Source organism: Agelaius phoeniceus, chromosome 7 (assembly GCF_051311805.1).
Source record: "Agelaius phoeniceus isolate bAgePho1 chromosome 7, bAgePho1.hap1, whole genome shotgun sequence".
Lineage (NCBI taxonomy): Eukaryota > Metazoa > Chordata > Aves > Passeriformes > Icteridae > Agelaius > Agelaius phoeniceus.
This window is the reverse complement of record NC_135271.1, coordinates 40,525,333-40,550,285: the sequence shown is the minus strand read 5'-3', so window position 1 is coordinate 40,550,285 and position 24,953 is coordinate 40,525,333. Positions and strand designations below refer to the sequence as shown.

The 24,953-nt window shown below is 40.8% G+C and overlaps 1 protein-coding gene across 5 annotated transcripts in view; it reads left to right on the top strand.

Annotated features, from left to right (window-relative positions):
• The window catches only part of MYLK (myosin light chain kinase), a 194,230-nt gene extending 170,845 nt beyond the window's left edge, over positions 1-23,385 (top strand). For all 5 annotated transcript variants that reach the window (XM_054636488.2, XM_077181662.1, XM_077181661.1 and 2 more), the window contains 7 exons: positions 2,692-2,909; positions 8,274-8,397; positions 15,905-16,057; positions 17,024-17,147; positions 18,324-18,453; positions 19,333-19,452; positions 21,263-23,385. In XM_054636488.2, coding sequence (XP_054492463.2) covers positions 2,692-2,909; positions 8,274-8,397; positions 15,905-16,057; positions 17,024-17,147; positions 18,324-18,453; positions 19,333-19,452; positions 21,263-21,519 — 1,126 coding nt within the window. In that variant the 3' untranslated portion in view covers positions 21,520-23,385. The remainder of the gene's footprint in view (positions 1-2,691; positions 2,910-8,273; positions 8,398-15,904; positions 16,058-17,023; positions 17,148-18,323; positions 18,454-19,332; positions 19,453-21,262) is intronic.
• The last annotated feature ends 1,568 nt before the right edge of the window (positions 23,386-24,953 follow it).

Here is a 24,953-nt window from a genome sequence, read left to right as displayed (position 1 = left end):
TTTTCTTCCTGTTATTTATTCTAAATTGTTCATTTTAATTTTATTCCCATACCTTTCCTGGAACCTTTTAAACTTCATACTCTCTGCTTTTAATATTTCTCATTACACTATTTTATATGGTTGATTTCATATTCAAAATAAAATCAGATTTTTTTATTACTACTTTTAAATTAAACACTATAATGATATTCTCTTGCCTGGAAACCATTCCATCTAACATTTACTGGAAGTCAGAGGGAAATCTCAGGCATTTCCTTTTCAAATATAAGAACATATTGGTTTCACTGTAAAAATCTCAGTGGAAAAAGTAAATCTGAAAATAGTAACATGTTGTCACTTTAATGCAGTACTGGGGGCTAAGTGCCTCAAAGTTTTATATACTTCAGATAGTCAGTTTATTTTGACATAGAACAGAAGGAGATTATTGTATTGCAAATTAAGATTATTGGAGCAAAATGTCAGCACTAGGTTCTATCCTTTGATGTGATTTAAGCTAGTACAAGTTAATTGGGTTTTTTATTTTTTTCTAAGGTAGATTTTTAAAAATGCAGTTGAGTATTTGCCTGGGCAACTCCAAGGTAGATTCTTCTCACTGTTCCTACTGCACCAGAGCCTTAGATGAGTATTCTGTGATTCCATAGATAAGAATATTTTCCTATATGACTCGTAGAGAAGACTGAAAAGAGGAGAATCCAGAAAAAATAGAGATTTGGATTCTGAACTAGTTGTGACTGAACAAAGCCAGCTTCTCCTCCTGTGTATGTGTAGAACCTCATTCACACTGATTTTATTCAGCTTCTTAACCTGGCAAAAATCAAACTGGATTTGGCTCCTGATATAAATGCAAGAGTATTCACCCCATAAATGCACTGCAGTTTAATCTACCATTGCTACCAGGGTGTTGAGAGCTCCCATGGTAAAAACAGCAGGCAGGTGTATTAACAGTGGTTTATTTACAAAAATATACTAAAAAGTGCGGCTTGAGACAATGGTAGAATTTCTGAAAAGTGTTCCCTTTAGGGATCTGGGAAGGGTGGCACTTTTATAGTGCAAATAAGTCGTCACTATCTGTGTTGAACAGTCAGAAACAACTGGTGCATTTTAGCATGAGGATGATTGTCATTTGGAGTTGCAGAGTACTCCACATACAAACATTTTGCCTGCAGATGTTTTCATAAACACCCATACTGGTTAATGTCTTAGCAAAGCAACAACACACTAGATACCCTGCATGTTTATTCAACAGGTTTGGCAATACTATTGCTTTATGTTACAAATGTGCTCTAATCCAACATAACCTCTCAGTTTGTCAAGCACATGCTCTTCTTACTATTTTCATATTCATAGGAAACCACAATAGCATTCTAATTACATATTTTCTGAAATTTTATAGCCAAAGCAAGAAATGCATCCAGAACTTCAGATGTTTCAAATTCAGTTTGGTTCATGAGGGATATAATCATGTATCTGGCAAGCTGCAAACATGGCAAGGCCGCCTTTCAGCTGTGTGTTTTCCTTCTGTAACTGCAATGTGCAATTGCATTTGGCAATAACCATGAACCCTGCAAAATATTAAGCCATATAAAGACCATGGTGTGTTTAATTTCTAAAAGCAAAGCTGCTCTTCACTATGTGCTCCTTTCTTTATGGGTCATTCACCCGCAGAAAGAAAAAAGTATTTCCCATCTTTGGATGCAAGCAGATAAACCACTTGAGTGATTAACCAAAATTTAAAAAACAAAATGAAATCAACAAAAAAATTCCAAAGAAACAAACCAAAACACAAACTCAAACAAAAACAGAATGAAAAAACCTACCAAACCCAGTAAGCCACAACTTAAATTATGCTTTATTAAATCTAGGTTAAAAATGTCCCACTTCAGTTGCAGGAACAGTTCAATCCAGGAGATGCTACCCTGGAAAGGACAATTATTTCACATCCTAAATTAGCATTAAAATGGGATTGACCTACAAGGAGTGTGATCAGGGCTCAGCTAAAAATACCAACATACAAAGTGTTGTGGGTTATATCCTTCTCCTGTCATGGCTGAGGAGGAAATTCCCTCTCAGCTCACTTGGGTCAGTAATTTACCCTTTGAGCTTTGCATTCCAGTTAACCATACCATCGGAATTCTTCAGCCTCAGTCACTCTCAATCGCTCTTCTTCCTGAATTTTTGCTCATCTGCTTGCAATTTGGGCCCTCTTTCCCTGGGACCCATTCCATGTATTTTAGTTTTATTTCTAAATTATGTTATCTGCACTTGTGCACTGCTGGATCACAGGAGGGAAGGGAGAAGTGGGAAGTGTGTGCTCGGAGTCAGGAGCAGTGCTAGGAGCACGTGTCTGCAGGGTGGCAGTCACAGAGCACACACTCCACTGTCACCTGCAGGTGACACAGCCCTAGAGGCAGGATGTAAACCCCTCCTGCCTGGAATAACAGCATTGGTGTTTCACAGTCCTCACCTGCAACACAGATTCAGAACAGAAAACATCTATTGATTTATACCACACAAAGAGGGGATTCTTCCCACGTGAGCCTTTTATCTATAGAAAATGCCATTATAAAACACAGATTGCATCCTGAAGTGACTGCTGCAAGCTTGAACTCTCTGTATTGATGTAAAAAGAAAGCCTGATTATTCCCCAAATGAGTATGTTACAGAAATCTCTTTTAATTCTGTCTTTCATAGGGTTTCTGGAGGAGAACTCTTTGAACGGATCATTGATGAAGACTTTGAACTGACAGAGAGAGAGTGCATTAAATACATGAAGCAGATTTCAGAAGGAGTTCAATACATTCATAAGCAGGGTATTGTCCACTTGGATCTGAAGCCAGAAAATATTATGTGTGTCAACAAGACTGGTACCAGCATCAAACTCATTGACTTTGGTCTCGCAAGGAGATTAGGTAATAAATCTCTGCCTGTTTCAGTATCACAAGGGAAAGAAAGGGCAGGACAAGCAGTATTTCATGCTACCTATTATATAGAGAGTAAATACATGTTTCCTATAAATATTTCTGGGTTTAAGAAAAAATAGAGAATGGAAAAGAAGACATTCAAGAATGAGAGTAGGGCACCTCAGCTTTAACAGGAGTTTGCAGTGGGATGTACAGAATGTATCTGTTTCCACAGCAGGATATCCCTGTAGATTCCACCTAAAGTACACAGTAATACTAATATTAAAAAATATTTACATTTGGTACCATAAAGAACTAACTCTCTAACTAAATATTCACGCATACTACAAATCCTTGAAACTTCTTTAACAGCAGAAATTAAGGCGATGCTCTAGAAGCTTTTCAGATAATTACAGTAATTTTACATTTTCCTGTCAGTTTATAATTTCTTATCTTAAACAGCAGGATATTGTCATACATGTTAAACATAAGAGGAGTTTTATAAAGAGCTGTGTAATAGCAGTACTTAAAAATAATGCAACAAGGGGAAATTCCATTTGACAAGCCCTTCCTCTTCCTACGCTGCTTTTTAGCTGCTTTCCATCATTCGTTTTGCTCTAAGCTTCCAACATGATCTGCAACTTGAAAGCCAAAGACCTTCAGAGGTTCTTGTCTTGATATTGTTCTAAAAAGCATCCCTTCAGTTGTATTTTCACTGTTAAACAATACCAACATCCCACACTGATTTTTTTCATCTTGTATTTTCTCAAAAGAAATAAAAATCATTGCAGGAATTAGAAGAAAGAAAAATAGTTTATGAACCTGTTACACTGGGAGAGCTGAGATTTGTGGCTGTCCTGACATTAATTGATTGGGACAACTTATATGAATTCCTACTCTCTATGTAATGGGGTCCACAGCTGGATTCTTGCTTGAAATCTTTTGCCTTCCCTCTTTGAAAACGTATTAATTTTAAAATGTTTAGTACTTATTTAAAAGTAAATAATGATTTTTGAGAGAGTACAAGTGAAATACTACCACCTACCTTTTATTACCTGCCTAAATGCAGCTCATCCTACTTCTTTTAACACTTAAGTAACAGACTACTGCATTCCCAAGAATAGAATTTTACTAAAACAAACTAGAAATGGTTTGTTGAATGAATAAGGGAAAAGAAGTCTGCTTTGAAGAATTTTAGATTATGTTCTGCTCCAAAAGTGTATTAAATGAATCTTGGTCAAGATCACTGCCATTTCTGTTCCCTCACCAATATAGAGCCAGTAGTGCTCTGGGAACATGAACTGATTTAGTTCTTGTTCAGGAAACAGATGAACTGTTAACTAAGTTCCAGTGCTGGTATTTTTGTGTGAGAGATGTGGGAAAGATTTCATCCCATGATGTTCCAGCTGTCAGACTGAAAACTGTACATTTACTGCTGCACTGAGTGGATTTCATCAACAAGAGATATAAAGTAAACATGGAATGGCCTTTTTATAGAAACTTCTTCAGCTACCTTTTTAACTTCAGACCACAGTGGAACCCACATTTAGCAAACAGAAGATCCTGTTTTCAGCAGCCTGTTCACATCTACCAGCTTTCCCACTTTTCTGGTAATCTTGTGGCATCACAGTGTAGCCATGGCTGACAGCAGCTTGTGAGCTGCTTCAGTCATGCCATAGGTAGGAAATCTCTAAACTCCAGATAATTTCTCTCAATGTAGAAGGATGACAGTTGTGAGCACTAATGCTGATTCTGCTTTTACAGTACTGTACATTCATTAGGCTTAATATGCTGCTAATTCTTGCCAGGGTCCATTGTAGGTATTTGCTGTTCATCACCCTGCCATTCTGGGTAACTCCATCGTGGGTGGCATTCCCTAGGAAGAGAAAGGTCCTTTCCATTCAATGCCCAGCAAGCATAAGCCCTGTTTTAATTGCAAAAAACAATTGTAACATTTCAGTTCCAAGAGCAGAAAGCAACTTTTTCTGTTTCATTTACTTACAAAAAATAGCTAAAAACACTTCACTAATGCCTGCTTCTTGCCAGTTGTCTTATGTGGTGCACTGAGGGCACATTCCTCCCCCTTGTGTTCCTTCAAGCTTTGTGACTTTGAAATTGGCTGTCAAATTCACTGTGACATTGATAGATGTGGGATTGGAGCCCTCATCCTACAGACCTGACCCTGACTGAGCAGAAACTGCTCAGCCAAGGGATTGCTGAAGGGAGCAGTGGCTGATTCTGCACTTCAACTTCTGAGATTTAACATTTTGTAACTAACGCAAACTAGTGGCTCTAAATATTCAGTGTTGTGATCAGCTTTAAAGATATTAGGATCAGCTCCTTCTGCAGTCATCTCCTGCAGCTAATTAGTTCCCTTGCACTGTCAAGAAATACCAAAGCTGCAGTGGGATATTTTCCTGACCTTTTTTGGTGTGCTGAGGAACACATGTAGAAAATTGTTTAAGATAAACTTCTTAAGGAGAAAGAGAATGGGTTTTGAGTACTGTAAAGATATATTTTTTAATCAGTTGATTATATACAGTGTCAGCAACAGTTTCCAGCTAGCTTGTCAGCTTTTTATCTGAACTAAGGGATATCCAAACACAGATCTTACTTGTGTACTAAGCTTGTAAACAACTGGGTAAAGACTTGACATATTACTGCATAGAAGGGTCTTACTCCTTTCCTTTCTTTTTTCTTTTATACACAGAAAATGTTGTGTCAGTTGTTTCACACTGTATGCTTGCACTCAAATGCCATGTTTTCAAAAAAACCCCACATTTCTCTGACCTGTGGGCAGCACATTTTATACACCAGTCTTGTGCATACACAGTTGCTCATGGTAGTTTACACAGTGCACAGAAAAGCCTCCAAACTTGGATGTGAAAATCTGAGCCTGAGATTTAGATTATCATGATGAAGCTTTTAGAAAAATAGATTCATTGTGATAAATTTCAATAATTTCTTTTAAGGACAGTTTGAAAAAAATTTAAATGTTGACTTTAAAATGAAGGCAGATGAGAAAATGGGATCTTAGGCTTCCTGTTGGATCTTCAAAAGGGAAGGTGATCTCCCAGTCCTTATTGCCACTGTGGAGAACACATTGCCCTTCTTTCAGGCTAAGTTATTTTAGATGCCATGTTAGAAAAAGTACACTTTGGAGTAAGAAAACTCTGGTTATGTGACTGTAGGGATATTGTGGAATATTTTTTGAATGTGCTTTTTAAAGGATAGTCAGAGAGCAGGAGGGTCTTGATGTTGGTGAATTTACATGGAAGGATCTGGGTAATTTCTTGCAGCTGCCCCCAGGCATCCTTCTCTCTGTTTCTGTCTCTAAAAATGGTGGGAGCAGGGAAAATGTGTGAAAATGAAGTTTCTGCAAATAATTTACTATAACCATACCTGACCAAAGCAAAAAAGGGTGTCACAGCATTTAAAATGGGAACCTGGCACAACTGCGAGTGAATTGTTGTGGTTGTGCTCAAAAATTGCCTCAAGCATGGTGTTCAATCATGAGGTAAGTTATTAACCCCATAGATGTTTCAGATTCCCTTTGGTAAGCTGGGGATTTGGGTACCTCAAAAGAGCACTAGCTCAGGTGTTAGATTGCATTTCATGAAATGCCTTAAGAGCTTTCAATGGAGCTAAGTTTGAGAGTGGAGTCTGAAAAAGGATCAGTATTTATGTTGCAAAACTTGGTAAATTAAGTTCTGGTAAATAAAAATATTCTGTTCAGATTCAGTGTTGTGGACAGGTTGCTTCTTTTGTAGACTCCTCAAAACTTTGACTTGCTGTTGTTTGAGGATTTTCTAGCTTTTTTGATTGCAGAGCTGCAAATCCCTGTACTCCTGGTAACCTTAACAGGAGCAGGACTGGAATGTGTTACATCTGTTTGCCTTCCCATCCATATCTGTTTTGTTTAGATGCTAATCTCTTTGGGAGAGCAATGGTTCCTCACTAGGACATTCTACTGTGCCTGATCTGGCTGCTGCTCTTGCACAAAAGATAAACCTAATGCAATGAATCTCAGTGAAGGCATACACTGATGGTTCAGGCAGGCGTGCAGACATGAGTTTCTCAATCTAAATCCAAGCCTGTTTCAAGTCAGACACAACTTATATTCTGATATTATTATATTTTTACAATACAATTCTATTACTGGAATGTGGGGGTTTTTTTTCCCCCCAGTCCCAAAACTATTCCTTAGTTTTCTTTTTTCCTGACCTTGCTTATTCTTTTCTTCTTCCCATCAGATTTAGAACAAGCACTGATAAAAAATGAGCCCACTGAGATTTGCCTAAGAATTTTTAGCTTAATGACTCTGTGTTTCACACTATGCTAGAGAGTAGACACATCACTCACTTGCACACTGGCAGCATAATCTGGCAGCACTTGGTTATGAACAGGTTTTTTCTCTTACCTCCATCACTGTATTTTCCAGCAGGGCAATGCTGGTGGGTCAACACAAGAAGAATGTCAAGCCAGTTCACATCTCATGACCTCATTCTTTCAATTCATATTGGAAGCAGTAGCTTCACTGTAGATCATGTTAACAGCATCCACAGAGTGTTTGAGCAGAGCAGATCTAGAATACCTGTGCTACAGGCCAGCTGAACAGGAGTTTGCAGCAGCTGGTGACTGACAGCTGGTGATTTGTGCTTCCCCTGGACCACAGGTGTGCTTGTAGGCAGCCTGGTTTTGACAGCATGCCCAAGTCCAGTTTTACCTGGGAGGTAATGATCTGACTGGTGCTCATCATCTGCCCCTTCTTTTGTTTCACTGCTGGCTTCATTTCAAATTTAAAAGGCATGCAACCCACTATTGATTTTCTTTCCTGTTTACACTAGAAGAAAATGTGTTGGATTGAAATAGTTATTTCCTACTGTTACAATTTTATCATGACTGGTTCTTTTTACTACAACATGCAGAGCCCCAAGCTTTGATAAATGTTCAATAATCTGTGAAAACTGTAGTTTCTTTCTGACAATGGAGTCCTGCAGTTCTCTTGTGCAACTGCTAAAGGGATGGAGGCTCAAGCACTTTTTTACTTCAGGATAGACAGACCTGAATTAAGTATTGATGTCTCTCCTTTTTCGTAGATTTGGTCTTGTGGAAGCTTCTTGCAATAGGAACCTTCTTATGTGCCTTATACAATGCTGTGTGTGCTTGAGGATGCTTAATAAATAATTCTTTATTGCTAGACATGTATCAGCTAAGAAAACAGCAATTCAGGCATCATTTATTTCTTATGATACGGATCTTTAATGAAATCACAAATATTAGGGCAAATCTGGTTTTCCTGTTACTGGGCAATAGGTGTTTTTTAAAAATCTCCATGCAGCAGTTAATGGTTTTCTATTTCGTTCTTCACAGAAAATGCAGGCTCTCTGAAAGTTCTCTTTGGGACACCTGAGTTTGTGGCTCCAGAAGTTATAAACTATGAACCTATTGGATATGAAACAGATATGTGGAGTATAGGAGTTATCTGCTACATTTTGTGAGTACTTTCCTATTTTTCCTATTCTTAAATTCACAAATCCTGACAATTGCTGAACATACAAAATTTTCATGAACTTCTGAAGTTTTCAGACCTTTTTTGTTCGAATTAGCAGCTCCAGCACATTTAATAGAACTTTGCTGTTCTCTGAAGGGTGCAATTGGTAAACTGCAGAACGGGCAGTTCTGGAAATTCAACTGTTTGGTGTTGTATCTCTTACATCCTAAACCAGCAACGCTTCATCTCATTTAAAAAGATAACGTGACTTTTATTATTAATTTTGAACTATTTTTCCTTTCCAGATGTTAAGAGAAATATTTGAGCATGCACGCATTAATTTCTGTTATTTTATTTCATGAGAGAACTTTTGCAAAATTTTGGGGTCTCATGGGATACACTGAAGAGCCCCAGCATTGCCATATCTGTTCACAGTGCATTTCAATTTATTACCAAGCACAAGCCACTGTATAAATACATTTTATAAGCAACATGGATTAAGCTCATGGAAACACTTTAGTATGTGGTTGGCCGCAGCTCTTGGTTACATATTTGAGTATTAGATTTGATTTTTATATATTATTTGATACAGCATGTTTATAAACATCAGTGAATCTAGAGAAATGTATATGGAAATAGTATCTCCATGCCTAGACCAGCAAGTGGTTTTCTTCCAGCAGTGATTTTACACATTCAATGCCATATAAACAAGTGAAAAGAGAAGCTTTGTGTGGAGCATGGTTCCTTCTCCCTTGTTCCAGCTTCATTAGTAAGTCAGTGGCAGATCTGCTTTGCACTGGTTCTTTTAAAAGACTCCCCTCAATACCCTTCTTCCTATATTAAAGAGCGGCTATCCTGCTCCTTGACCTGGCAATGCACAGGTTTGCCTCGCTTTTACTCAGTTGTCCCCTACTCCTGCTTTTCTCATGAGCCTGCACTTGTTCATGCTCTTCTCATTCCCAAACCAAGCAACACAATTTCCTTACTTGGCCTATGCAAAAGCAACCACATCAACTCCCTCTTGCTCCCAGCAAAGCCTCGGAATATTTTTGTTATCTTCAATTTCAGATGCGAAGTGTACTCCGCGCTTCAAGGTCGCTTCGCTCTGGCAGTTTATTTACAGGACTTCTATTTTCCATTCAGTCCCAAGCACTTCTTTCTAGATCGGGAAAGCTGCTTTGGGCGGTTCCGTAGCCGCAGTCAGGCAGCCCACCCAGGCAGCAGCGCGGTGACAAACGCCCGTGCCCCGGGACGGCGGCGGCACCGGGACTCGCTCGGTGCCGGCACCGGGACTCGCTCGGTGCTGCAGCGCCGCCTGCAGCCCGCCCGGCCCCGCCCGCATTTCGAGGAGCTGCTGGTCCTTCGGGGCCGCTCGGTGTTGTTTATTAACGCCCCCGGCGGGTTTCCGTGTGCTCCCGGTGTGAGCAGCGAGGCACACGTCGGGGCTGGCACCGAGCGTTCGGGAATGCAGCCAGGGCTGCCGCTGCAGGGCGGCAATGCTGGGGAGCAGCGGCATCGGCTGAGACAAAGCCAAGGGAACAGTGGGGAAAAGGTGACCTGTCCTGCCAAAGACCTGTCTGCTTCTTCCCAGTTTCTCTGTGCCAAGCAGGGTATTTGGATGCTGCACCGTTCAGCTGATGAGGTTGGGTGGTGTTATACCTATTCACCTGATTGGATATGCCCTGAGAAATACTTATGAAATTACTTGTTTGCTAAGGTATTTTTAAGATCATTTAACCTGTTATGAGGGAAAATCTACATTACCCAAACACAACGAAAAATATTTCTTTTGATGCATTGCTATTGCCACCGTAATGATTAGCAGTGATAATCAGCTTTTGTCTTTCTTGCCATAAGAATAAAATAATAGAAGTTAGGGAAGACCCATGAGTCATCACTTGGACTTTACCTCTCCACCCCAGACTATTCCCAATCTCTTAACTTTCTTACAGCCCAGCTGTTTTCACAGACTGACAACTATGAGCCATTATCCAAAATGACCTATCACATCATCATTACAGAATATAAATGAAAGTCAATGAGAACCACATCTCTCTTTAGTTGCAGCTCTGCTTTCCCGTTTTGATTTTAAGCTCAGAGCTACCAAATCTCGTGCCTGAAGTGCAAGACACACTCACTTGGTGTCTGTCTCACACACCATCACTGTGCCCATCACCTGGGCATGTGCATCCCCTCTCCCCTGCCATGGGAGTGGGGCCATGCAGGCAGAGGAGAGCACTGGCTGTAAGGGCAGCTCTGCTAGAGGCAGCTGATGGGCCAGAGCTGCTGTGCCCACCCTCTGTCCCAAGGGAAACAGCAGGGAGCACAGGCAGTATCACTTGACAAAACACCTGCCTGGAAAGTGACTGTGTTTCCATGATGTGCTGCACAACAATGAATACAAACTGGCTTTAGCAGAGAGCTGCTAAAGTGATCTCTGTGAGTGAAGGGTCTTCCCTGCAGAGGAATAAATGGTTGGGTTGTAATCTTAAGTAGGAAGCAGGGTGACAGCACTCCTCCAAAACCCCTCCCCAGCCCTCTGCTATGCAGATGTAAGTACAGATATTGCACTCCCTGCTGGGGTACTGCATCTGTCTTCCTTATGGCAAGACTGATTTAATTCCATCCTACAGTTCATAGGTTCCCTTTCCACATTTCTAAACTACATATTAAATCCTTTTTATCTTCCTGGATAACTTATTCAGTCCTGTCTCTTCATCTGTCTTTGTTCTTCCTTAAATTTCCGTTTGTATTCTCTACCTCATGTTTTTTATCTTCCACTTTTATCTTGTACTCTGTCCTGTTCTGCATCACAGTGCTGTTCCACATACTTAAGTTGATCTATTGCCTTTGAAATAACAGGCCACAAATATTATAGCTTGTGTATATCATCTCCATTTATGTCTATTTCAATGTTTCTTTCTGCATTTACAATAATCTGTGTCTAATGAAGGTTAAACCTCCTGAATTCTTTCCAGCTCTTTCTGTTACATTTTTTCTTCTGGGCATTGCTGAATATACATGTTTTTTTCTATTTCTAGTTTTTTTCTGATGATCAATTTGGATAGTGATTGTTCTGAATATTTAGTAATCTGAAACAATTTCTAGTTTTTGTTTCAAACCAATTTTCAGTCTAAGGTTTCAGCACTGCATGGGTGTACATTGAATGTGGGGGTTGCCCTTTTCCTTCTGGCACCAAAGGATCCAAGTAGTTTCAGGGAGGAATTGTCTGTGGCTGATTCAAACCCCTGCTTGTGTTCCAATGAGTCTCCTTGCTTTATCAGTGCCAGGCTGTGTTTATCTTTTCAGCATAGTGGATTTCTGTTAATTAATATTTTTTAATATACTTTATCTTAGGCTGTGTTTTAATATCACATTTGATCTTGCTGCATACTCTTTCCCTTCAGCACCTTCCTAACAGCACACACCCTGATTCTTCAAACATTCTCTTTCCCTTTTATCCATTGTGTTGTCCATCACTGCTCTTCCCCCTCCCGTGTTTGGCAGTTTGGGTTGGTTGAAAGATCTTTCAGCATCGTTCATCTTTTGGGTGTGCTGGCTTGGAACCTGGATAAAGCAAGGCTTGCACTCAGCTCTATGTCATGTTAAAAATTTACACCTCTTTATATTAAAGATGGGAGAGCACTCCTTGTTCTTTCCTTAAACCAAGTTAGGAAGGCTTTAATGTCAGACTGTACCACTCAGAAGAAAATATTTTCTTTTGTTCAGTGGCACTGGCAAACTGTGGTTCCTCATTAATCCACTGGGCATGTGAAACAAGGAGGAGAACAGCAATAACACCCTGGCTTCAGCAATGAGCTGTCCTCCTTTACATGGGCTCAGTGGTCTGCTTCTTCCAGGGAGGACCAGTGTGGGCTAAGTGTCCCATGGATCAGTCCCTGACAAAGTATCCTCAGACTGTTTATTTGCTGTAGTTCACTTGGAAAAGAATTAATTTTCTACATGATCTCCAGGGTGCAGGAGTCATCCTCACATGCTTATTTGACATGCCCTGCACAGGTTTATCAGAAGTGGAGCAGTCCCAGGCAGTTGGTGCTGTGAGCACTGCTTGCAGAGGAATGCTCACAGTCTGACCCTTTAGACAAGCAGCAAAGCCATCTTCCCTGGATTAGTGGGAGTCTTAATGCAAAGATTTCCAGTTGAAATGCTGTGGTGTTTGTTACATAGGCAATGAAATCTGCATATTGGACCCTTTTCATCGTAACATTTCTAAGTCTGCATTCAGAGCTTTGTTATAACAGACCAATAAATGTTAAGGAACTCCTAGAGGATAAAATATATTTCTTCTTTATTTAGAAGTGGAAACTGTGAAAGACTTTCTAAACAAATGGTTCTTAACATGCCAGGAAGATGCCTGGTAAAGTAACTGGAAAAATGTTTTCAGTAAACAGCCTGCTGCTTGTCTAAGAGTAACTTTGCAATGTAAGCTCAGAGTTAATTTTCTGGAGCAGTAGCTCATCTTTATCACTTCAGCATTCCAAAAAGAAATTGTTTCCATTATCTGTCAAAAGAGTTGCTGGACCATTATTACTTTAAATGGCTATTAAGAAATGAACAGCCAAGACTTCGGTCAGTGAAATCTGTGCTAGAGATAAAAATTGCTGGCTATAATCTACACTAGTTGCTGGATTTTGTTTTCTGACTAGACAAGGATCTAGTTCTCATTAGAAGTATTTCCACAACAAGCAACTGATTCACAGTGTAAAACTGTAGTAGAGAGAAAAAATTATTTTAGCTTTGTACATCTGCAACAGCACATTCAGAAATACAAAAATAGGTTCATTGAAATATGAAAATAGGTTCATTGAAATGTTTGAATGGGCACCGTTACACTGGTGTTCAGAAATGACAAAGTGAGTGGAGGCTTAACTGAGATCCACCTGGTAATTTAACAAATGCAAGGGATAGAGTAATCCTACCATAGCATTTAAAATTTTATCAGATAATTCTGTTGTACAATTCTAAAATATTTTTTAAAAATACACAAAAACAAAAACAACAACCAAATAATTTTTTTCCTTCTCAAATCTTCTCATCCTTTAATTTATCCTCACCCTTCTAAAGCTGCGTGGGACATGCAGCACAAGCACTGCCTCTTACAGCCCCACAGAGCAGTGGTGTTTCCACATGAAGCAATGCCCCTGCACTTAAAGCAGGTTTTTTAGTATGCATATGATCTCTCACTACTGCAGCTTTAACCTCTGGAAATAGGCCAAAACCTTGTCCAATGTGGTGCAAGAGCTGCAAAGCACTATTTGTGGTAATACCATGCAGAGGTCACCTCTGGAATACTTCGATCAAGTATTGAAGGGAAATGCAATTTTTATTGCTCCGGCTGCCCAAGCATGGGCACGGAGCTTAACTGGATGAAGAGAAAATGTACATCCCCTCTTTTGACAATGAGCTAAAGGAATACTTCACAGACCTGTCACTGTATGAGCTGCTGGCTTGGCTGAGACTGTTGTTCTTACCACAAGGTAAAACCGAGACAAACCAGCAGTCAGTGTGTGGAACCCCAAATCAGAACTGCAGCCTGCACAAGATTTTTTCACTTGCTAAAACATGATGGAGAACACTGACATTGTCATAACTGAGCAGATGTTCAGATGCTGGAGAGGAGGTGGGTTTAAGGCCCTGCAGGAATGCTCTGTGGCTCCAGGACAGAGATTCCTGTGCCTCCTGGCCGTGAGGGCTGCAGGGGTGCGGGCAGAGCAGAGCCCGCGCTGCCCGCGGCTGTGGCAGCTCTGCAGTGCTCTCCTGCCAGGCACAAACCTTCTCTCCTCCTGTAAAGCAAGCATCAAACACAGGGAAGAGTCGTGTAAAAAGGCTTTGTGGGGGCATTTCTGGTATGTTCATCTTTCAGCTTTTGGTAACTTGTCCAGTTATATCTTCATAAATGGGTTTATGCCACCTTACCATTTACAAAGTCAGGATTCACTGCTGCATTCGAGTGCACCACATATAATGGAAAGTAAGACAGCAAATACATTCTGTTCTGATTTACCTTGTTCTGCCTGAGAATAAACAAACCTTTTATCTTCAGCTCATGTATTATTACTAAGAAGCTTCTGAAGTACACACATAAGATTCTAGAGTCTGCTGTACTGCACACAACTTCCAGAAATGGTAAAAGATTTAGTGTCTGCTCTGTGTGACACTTCAAAGAGTGTGCGTTTCTGCTTTGCTTATAAAATAAAATGCTTAGGAACAAATCAGATTTTGAATGTAATAAGAGCCTAAAAAGAAGCAAAATAACTTTGAAGGAGATCATTCTATTATTAATCTAATAGCTCACTTTATTTGATCCCAATCTTTTTTTAACCAGTCTGTTCTGTGATATTCACTGGCACCACGATATTAATGTAGTATTATTTCCATGTAGTGTTTTCAAAACCCTAATAAGTTACAGCTATTTTTCTATATTTAAAAGAATGGAGTAGTACTAGTTAACACAATTGTGCAGAGAAATCAAATAAGTCTGTAAAAATTCATGAAGAATAGGTTATTCTGTAAATTGCGTGCCAGGAGGACCTGGAAAAGTGAATAACTTGTAGTTCTAGGGAATAAGCAACCTTTCACCTCTAAGTTTTTACTGAAAGTGTGATATATACAGCCATCAAAAATATCCAGATGCACAGTGTAATAAAGGATAATGCTTGACTGCAGAAAGAGACTGCAGAAATGACACCATGATGTTCTGTAATTGCCTTTCACTGGCAATTTATCAGTTATATTGTATAAAAAGCCTTGGAAGCTCAACTTAGGTTATAAGAGAGCATTATTTCCATTTCACACATCATCGTGACTGATGGAGAACATAAAGACCAAATTACTTGTGCATGCATCTGCATAACTCCACAGCCTGCAGTGATGCAGCATTGCTTTATCTGTCTGTATAAATCAGGGTGGGTTTGTTTACAAAACAGCCTTGTGGATTTCACTATTTCATAATGTATCTTTCCTCTTGAGGTCTCTCTGCAGGAGTAAATGAAATAAGATGTACAAAAACCCCCTTGGTTTGACAGTAAAGGCAGGAAAATCACCCTGAAACTAGATAATCTCCAGAAGTCCCTTCCAACCCTAACAATTCTGTTATTCTGAGGAAATGTCAGGGGAGAAGAAAAGATATTCCACCGAATTTGGTGTGAAAAATCCAGTATTAATTATGCAGAACTAGACAAATCGTTTAACAAACTACTTTGCTCCAATTTCACCTAATTTCATTCTAATTCTCCTCAAACATGTCTTGGGAAAAGAGAAGGAAACTAGAAAAACATGCCTTTCAGCTTTGCTGGCAAAATCCTAGTTTCCTTCCCATAAGACTATCTGTGGTTAGTTTTGAGTCCTTTTAAATTTAACTTAGTTTTTAAAGCAAGCTTTTATTTGTAAAGAAGTGCAGAGCACAGGAGATGTCACACATGATTTAAACTCGCTCCTCCTGTAATTTGCAAATTGATGTGGTTTGTTCCGTGTCTGTGTCTTCTCCCAGGGTCAGCGGACTCTCTCCTTTCATGGGAGACAACGACAACGAAACCCTTGCCAATGTCACCTCAGCAACGTGGGACTTCGATGATGAGGCTTTCGATGAAATCTCCGACGATGCCAAGGACTTTATCAGCAATCTACTGAAGAAAGACATGAAGTAAAGGCTGGATTTACTTGCTGCACTTTGTGTGTTTGCATTGAGCCGGAGTTGCCGTTCGTGTTTCCCCGCTGTGCATCTCCCCAGGGCCGCAGCACCTCTGGCCATACTTTATAAGGAGCTGTGCATGCCCGTGTGCAGCTCTGGATTTCACTCGCAGGGTGCAGGGGCTGAATGGAGCTTTGGAGCTCTTTGTGCTCTTCCCTTCCCTCGGGCGAGGTGCACCCGGGGCTTTTTTGTGGCCACTCTGATCCCCTCTCTTTCGTGACAAACATTCCTGCGTGACACGTCCTGTCTTGTCTGAATAGGTTGCAGTTCTGCCTTGTGTTGCTTTTAAGTGTGGTACCTCTGAGTAGGCGGCTTCCCTATAAATGTAGTAATTGGGCAAGAAAAAAAAAATCAGAGTTGGAAGCCCTGTTTGCAAAAGTGCCTGAACGAGCCAATGAAAGGAAACATACTTCTTCCAATGAGTTTGCAAGTGGAGAACAGAGGGTTATTTACATGGGCACCCTGAGCAAAGTGAAGAATAGGTGGCGAGAGATTTGGACATTTCTGTTCTGTGAGATGTTCAGGAGGCTATTAAGTGGTGGGATGGGGGAATCTCTGTAAGTGAAGGAAAGAAGATCTGGGACAGGGTTCTGGCAGCATGAAGCAGCTGAATCACTGCCATTGTGGCTCTGCTGTATGTGTTCCATACTTAAAAAAAACGTTTTTTCCTACTTTGTTTTATAATGTTTTATTAACACTTAAAAATGCACAGTTTTCTCTCAAAAAGATCTACAGAAATTGTGAAAGTGAGTTTAAGAAGTTAGAATGGCTGGGAAAACAAAACCATGTGATCTTTGTTGCTAAATTTAGGAAACAGAAAAATCAGCTCCCAGCAAAAAGAGCACAAAAAAAATGTTTCAGCAGGTAGGTTCCTCTTTTTTTATTGGCAACACTGACTGGTCTTTTTATACAAAACAGGAGTCGCTTAAATTGTACTCAATGTCTTCAGCATCCCTGGCTGCAAAAAGACACCAAAAACATGGAAGCCAAAAAACTTTCCAAAGATAGGATGAAGAAATATATGGCCAGAAGAAAATGGCAGGTAATGAAGAGGACGTGGAATTGGGCTGGATATCCTAACAAGCCTCATTATTTTTAATGGTTATGATTCTGGGGAACACATCACATCAGGGGGTTTCTGCTGCTGGTGGAAGCTGCAGCGTGGCCAGGGTGGGAATGCAGGACAGCAGGTCTGGTTCCTGCAGCTGGGCAGTAGGAGGGTGCACAGCTGCACATGGATTACACAGGATTATCCCATTTCAGGCTACTGAAAGGCATGAGTTCAAGTATTGTTTTTTCTACTCTTCTGGGGTTCTCTCTCTCTTCCCATGCCACTGAGAGCTGGAGGATTGTGTAATTCTTAACAAACCTGAACAGTACAGGTAAAACTTGCCTGCCTGGCCTCCCTAAAGGTACCTTAATTTATGGCAGTTTAATTCTACTAAGCCAAGAGTTCAGTCTTGTTGGAACCTCCCCAGCTTCCTATGCATTCAATCAGATTGGTTTTCTGTAACAAATTCAGTCTCCCTATCTTCTTTTTTCCTAATGCTGGAACTGGAGTAGCAGCTCCATCTGTGCCACGCTGATAGCTACAGGAGTTGCTGTGTGAAATCCTGAGTCCTTTTGAGTAGCCTATGAAATACTAACTTGTGTAGGTCTACCTTCTACTCCCTCTTACATTCTACTCCTTTCTCGAAGCTCATGCAATACAAGTGTCTGTACTACTGCCCTCATAGTTTGAGCATATTTTAGTAGCCTGGTGGTTGATCCTGGGTCCTGTCAGAGGTCTGCTCCTATCATGCAGATGGTGCTCTCTCATTCATTTCCTATCAGCCTGTTATCCATGTTGGATGAAATTCAGCCCAGCCCAGCAGGCTGTGGAGAGAGGCGTTCCCCATCAGAGTTCAGTTCCAGTTACACAGGACAGGGCTTCTCTGCTGGCCCTCCTCTCGCACAGTGCTTTTTATCCACAGCTAACAGAGACATTCATTTAGGTATGAGTTCATCAGGGGAAGTTTATATCTGCAACTAAATTTGGTAATTCAGTCCAGCCTGCTCTGTCTCTCCTAGAACAACTGAGCTATATATAAGCAGTTTGTCCACCAATTCCAGTGAGGTTTGCAGAGATCCCAGATAATTTGTCCGAAGCACGATTGTTGCAGAAAATCACATGCCTGTTGGATTGGATTGATCAGAAGCCTTTTCTGTTATGTCTTAGAAAACAGGCCATGCTGTCAGAGCAATAGGAAGACTGTCATCCATGGCAATGATTTCTGGCATGAGTGGGAGGAAGGCCTCTGGGAGCTCACCTACAAGCCCTATAAATGCTGACAAAGCAGAGAATGAAGGTAAGGATTTTTTTTCTGTCCCATATTTTCACCTGTCTCTGAATCAATCCTACTAAAACATTTAGCAAATTGCTAGAGACCAATTGAGTTGGATATTTCTGTGCTCTCTCTCTCTCTCTTTTTATCTTCGTATTTTTTAAAGAAATCTGTCAAAAATTCACTGTCCTTATATTGTCCTGCTACTCAAAACGTCACAGTATAAGCCCAGGCAGTAAACTCTTTTCTTTTTAAAGCCAAAGAATTAAGGCAGATTTGTCAGCTGCACTTTCTCTGGGTTTGGGAATGCATGTTTATACAAAGATGACAGTGATGTATGGCCTTCTCATGCAAGCAAGCAAGCAATGAAGTATTAACACTTGCTGTAACCATGGCACACACCCTGCATTAACCATGCTCCTCAGACAGAGCATTTAAGGAAATGTCTGTGTTACTCCCATAGGTCCCCAGATGAAATGTGAATTAGTGGTGTGTAACAGTCAGATGTTACAGTACAGCAGTGCAAATGTTTGACACTGATGAAAATCAAACAATTCTGACAAATCCACATAGATCGTGGGCCTGATACAAGTGGGGCTCATTTATCCCTCTGACTAGCAAAAGTCCAGGTTTGGTTAGAAACAAATTCAAGGGAAAAATACTGAGGATTTGTAGCAGGGTGGCCTTGAACATCCATTTCTTTCTATTTATGGCCTGAATCCTTTTCCAGCTGCAAAAAATCGGCACAAAGTGACGCAGCCAACGTCCTTGCTGTCCCATTAGTCTGACAGAATTAAGTGAAGTAAAAGGTGCTTTCATTACCATCTGGTAATTAAAAACTAAAATACACCTTTTGAGAACATGCCCTGTAATATTGTTCACTACCTCTTTGCTCTCCTTCAGATGCTTTCCTCGAAGAAGTGGCTGAAGAAAGGCCCCACGTAAAGCCATATTTTACTAAAAAAATCCTTGACTTGGAAGTTGTGGAAGGAAGTGCTGCTAGATTTGACTGCAAAATTGAAGGTACTTTGAATAACCATGTCTATTTCTTTCTCTCCTTCCTTGTCAACTTTCTGCACTGGGTAATTGTTTTACTTTTTCAATTTTTACTTCTGTATTATTGTTGAGTTGGTGCCATTTTGCTTTACCAGTATCTGCAGAAATAGCACAAATGTGTTGCAATAACAGAAATTATTTGGAGCTTGTTCTGTACTTGCCATAGAACAGAAGTCTCCAGGAGTCCACATGTGAATCACTAATTGAGAATAGCAAGTGAGAACTGTAATTTGATTTTTGAGGGAACAGTAAGAGCAAGATGCAAAGTAGAAGCATAAATTCCAATAGTATACTCTTAGAGAGTGCCAGCCAGACACCAAAAATTAGTAGGTCAGTTGTCTGAAAGGACAGACCAGATCAGGGCACCTCAAGATAACTTTAAGCCATACATACGTTTCATTAAAGGCAAAAAAGTCCCTAACTGCATATGCATAAGAAGTAAAGATAATATTCTTGTGCTGGTCAAATAAATCACATCTAGAAAATACTGTTCTGTTGCTTGGGGGTTTCTAACTTACGAGTTCAGGAAAGAAACCTCAGACTGGAATATGCAAAGTATAATCAGAGGACACGTAAGGAGTGTGAGCATGATCTGCCCAAGAGTCTGAAGCCAAGAGCACTGGCACTTCTGCAGTGAGATTGAACCTTGTGTATCTCAGCTGTGAATGAAAACTAGAAATTCAGAAAGAAGAGCTGTGAAAACAAAACGGGTAGGTCAGTACCATCCTGCATGTGTACACGTTAATTTATAATCTTAAAATGAGGAAATCAGAAACGGCCTCATTGACTTTCTGCTTGTTCCTCTGCTCTCAATCTTTCCCTGCCTGGGTTTCCTATCTCACAGGGGAGATGTGAGGATGGATTAATATTGCTGATGGATGCTCAACGTGGGGGGTACGTGCACAAGTACTGAATGGAATAAAACAGATGGATGTACCACAGCTGATGCTCCAAACTTTGCAGTGTATTGCTGCAATGTTCACTCTGCTTTAGGGATTCCTGCACTTTATTTCTGTTCAGTGGGGAGTTATCCTCCCCTGGGACTTATCCTCCCCTCCCAGTCCAGAACTTGGCTGAGATCACAAACCTTCAATTTGTTACAGCAGCCAAGAGTACTGTATAAGGGATTGTTCTGCAGCAGGCGTTGTACAGCCTGCTCTGAGGCTTAGCAGAGACATTTGCTTCCCAAAAGTCTCTGAAACTCCTGTTGAGACGCACAATCAAAATGCTTTTCTTAGACTTCCTCACTTACCCTAACAAATACAGAAAAAGAGAGTGCAATGTTCAGGACAGGCTGGCTTTTAAGGAACAGATTAAGAGGAGGAAGATTCAGAATAAGCACAGCAAAGCAACCTGAGAAAGGTATTAAATTGTAAACCCAAACCAGTTTACCCTTGAAATTCTAAATCTCGGTTTTGGGAGCTGTTGTCTCCGGAGAAGCTGCAGTGTAACGTGAGCCTCAGATGCACTGTCAGGAGTTCCCTGCTGGCTACAGCACACAAAAAACTGTCTGCAGGCACTGCTCAGGGACTGGAAGGAGGAATCCAGCGAGTACCGCAGTGCTCACGTGCAGTTTTTGCTATTCGTAAAAAATAGTTTCAGGTAAATGTGAAGTAAAAAAGCCTCACATCATCTACATTTATTTTCCATAGAAGTCAATGAAATATTTGTCTATCAAGACATTGGCACGTCCCCCCACAGGAATTAGAGCACGAGGTAATTAGTGCTGAGTTAATGCTCGTTTATTGCAGTCGCTGTTCTCTCTCTGCTCTCGCAGGCTATCCCGACCCTGAAGTGATGTGGTTCAAGGATGATCAGCCTGTCAAGGAGTCCCGTCACTTCCAGATAGATTACGACGAGGAAGGGAACTGTTCTTTGACTATTTCTGAAGTGTGTGGGGACGATGATGCCAAATACACCTGCAAAGCTGTTAACAGCCTTGGGGAAGCCACGTGCACCGCAGAGCTCCTTGTGGAAACAATGGCAAAAGAAGGAGAGGGAGAAGGAGAAGAAGATGAAGAGGAGGAAGAATGAAACATGGCTAAAATAAAATATATTTAAAGACTCTCCTTATAAGGCTCAGAAAACCAAGTTATCAAAAGCACCTTGTGTGAAATGTAGGTCTTTGGGGGGTTGTTATTTCAGCATGATCAGTTGATACCTGTTAGCTTTATGTATGGGCATTACTTCCAACCAGCAGGCTTTTTAAGTTGCTAGCGTGATTGGATTGACTTTAAGCAAGCCATCAACTAAGTTGCCCACACTACTTTTAAAATCAAATATATGGAAACTAAGTTATATTCTGAACATCTTAAAGAAAAATAGTCTATTTACTGAGCTCATTGCTCTTTGCCATCACTTTTCTCAGCCAAAACCGCAGCTAAGTTGGCTCCCCAAGATCTACTTTAAAGGAATTGTTGGCCAGACATGCAGTGAATCTCTCCAGTCCTGAGGAATAGGCTGAGCTGCATCTTCTCTAAGGGAAGGTTTGACAAAGCCAGCATTGCAATTTGTATGTTGGCATGGTTCATTTCTTGTTTCCTTTAAGCAGAGTCTCACAGACCAAACTTCAAACATTTTCACTGCCTCTGACAGTGAGCTGTTAGTGCCCTTGTATTTCTGGCAAGCATTAAACATCCAGGTGGTTTCCTGAGATACTCCTGATCTTGCTTTTAGCCAGCTGATCCCACTTTGTCATCTTTCCCTTATGGAGCCTGTCACTTCAGTGCAGTTGCAGCTGCCTACTTCAGAAACAGCCTGAAAACACAAAGACTGAGAATATTTTCTGTGTTTCTGGTCAGTCTGATAAAGACTAACAATTCATATATATGCTGCTGTGAAAAAACAGGTTATTGCACAATCAGTGATTTCTCCCTGCATGTCTGTGAATGGAATCCCAGGTTAAAGTTTTACTTGCATTTATTTGGCAATTGCAAAACAGATTTCAACTGATAATAAGCTGGAAACTCCCACAGTTTTGAGTAGCCAAAAAGATAGTAGCCTGGATTACAAACTCCTCTATTCTTAGCAATTTCCAAAGAATCTTAACCTATATAGGACCTATTTCTACCTTATGAGCTTGACTGTCTTGTTTTTGTCTTGAACCTGCACCAGTAAGGCTGTTGCGTTTTTTAAAAACGCAGAAAAACAAAACAAAAAAAATCCAAACCCCATTTTTTTCTCAGAAATGGTTAACGCACTCAGACTTAGTAACTTTGCTTTCCTTTCACAGTATTGGCACTTTTTAATTTTTTTTTTGTTGTTGTTCAGAGGTAATATCAGAGGCTGCAAGGTGATTATGCATAATCCAAAACCAGTGTGTCTTATATCTATGTATCATTCCAAAAGTGATTCTTTTTCTTTTCCACTTTTTGTGTGCAAAGTGCAACCATTTCCATTTCAAAGGTTACCTCTTTTAAAAAAAGACATTACCTTAAATCCTCACCATTAAGTAGTCAGTGTACTTTAATACAGGTGTGTACATTACCAACCTTAGGTTGTTTGATATTACCTAGTTGTGTATGTGTTTCATATGATTTGCTCTTCTGCATTCAAAGCTCAACTAATGTGGGTGACACAACGGTTTGTAACTGCTTTACTCTTTGTTGCTAAGTTCAGATTGCCAGCATGTCTTTCTTTACAATTGATAAAAACCTCTTGTTATACTAAACACAGTATTGCCACAACTCCTTATACAGAAAGGTTTTGAATCTGATTTAGAGCATACAGAGCTTTCCTCACTTTTTTTTTTTTAATGTTTTAGGCAACGGGGTGTATTTTATACCTTAATAAAAATATGCTAATGTTCTCCCTGTTTGTTAAACCATCAGAATTGCAAAGATGAGACCGCTACGGCTGTAGTTACTCACGGTTCCTAAATAAATACTACCACAAAGCACACTCCTTGTATGCTCTATTGCAGCGTCACCGTGTCCACCTTGGCCAAGCCTCTCCTCCTGCCCCTCAGGTGGCAACAGCGGAGCCCTCCTGATGTCTGGTGCTGTGCCCTTCTCCTGCCCTGGCTGGTGCTGTGTGGAGGCTGCTCTGCCCCAGTGCCACCAGCTGCAGCCTGGGGCTGGCACTCATGGCCTCGTGCTCTGCCACGTCTCTAGTGTCACCACAGGCCTCCATGGGAACGTGGATGGGGCACCAGGGTGGCTCTGGGCTTGTTTCACAGTTGGGAATTCCCATATGGCGGGGAAACATAGAGTTCTGGAAGACTGTGGGAGGAAGAGAGAAAAAAATCAGGGAAGACTCAATGTAGAATACTGACTTACACCAATGTTTCTAAAAACTGAAAAAGAGATAAGCACAAATCTGCTTGTGCTGCCTTCATTCAGACTTCTGCTGACATGCAGCCCACATCACCACAGGCCATGCAGGACCACACAGACTCTCCTTAAAGCAAAGGTTGTGCAAACACCCTGCTTGTAGCAACATGCTTCTTGAGCAAATCCTCAGCCCTTCAAAGAGCCATCTTTGCAGGTGTGCCCCACTGTCTCGTGACTGTACCTGGCTTTGTTGAGTGACTGCTGGTTTCCTACTGCAGGGAGGCACATGCCTGAAGCAGGAAAAGCTCTGGCTCTGCTGGGCTGCTCTGCAGGCACAGCAAGGTCTGAGGGTGCACTGTGTATCAAAGCCCACAGACTCAGAACTGCTGTTCCTGCATAGATCTTCCCTTCCCTCTCCTCCTTCATTAGTCCTTTTGTGTTCCACAGGCTATAAACTGCCTGCTTTTCTTTTGGCCCAAGGATATTCCAAGGAGTTTACCATCTCCCTCTAGCTTCCTATTAACATCCATTCTAGTCTGCAGGAAACAATGACCTCTACTTCCAAAATTATGTGACATGCATCTGATTCAGCTCTGAGCAATTGACTGCAAGCTGTATTTGACCTTGAATTTTTTGCTTTGTTTGATGAATAGAATTCTATTTCCACTGAAGAAAGATATTTTATGTACTTGAAATCCTGTCTCATTTGCCAGCCGTGGTTTAATAAAAGGCATTACCTCTTTCTATAAGCCTTCCCTTGGTTGTATAATGTTTGCAGAAGTCCAGTCTTGGGGTGTCATAGGGCTGAAACCCCAATAGCAGAGGTTATGCAAGATACAGGAACTGCCAGAGGTGGGCCACTTAATCCCCTTGTATTTCTTTTGTGTAACATTCAGTCTTCTCAAGAGACAGTGGAGAATTTGGGGCTGGCTGCTGTTTTTCACTGCTTGTGTTTCTGGATTTGCAGAAACTTAATTTACTTAATGACCAAACTGTCCAACCTCCCAAGCATCCTGTGCACATTTCTGGTTGATGAGGAGACCTTTGCTAATTGCATGTGTGGCATGCAGTCACTGGATCCCCGCTACCCTGTGCTGACAAAGAAGACAGCACTAGACTGTACACCCCTCTCCTCTGCAGAGTCTGTCACACTTTGCAAACAGAGACCTTTTTTTTTCTTTACTTGCATACATGAAT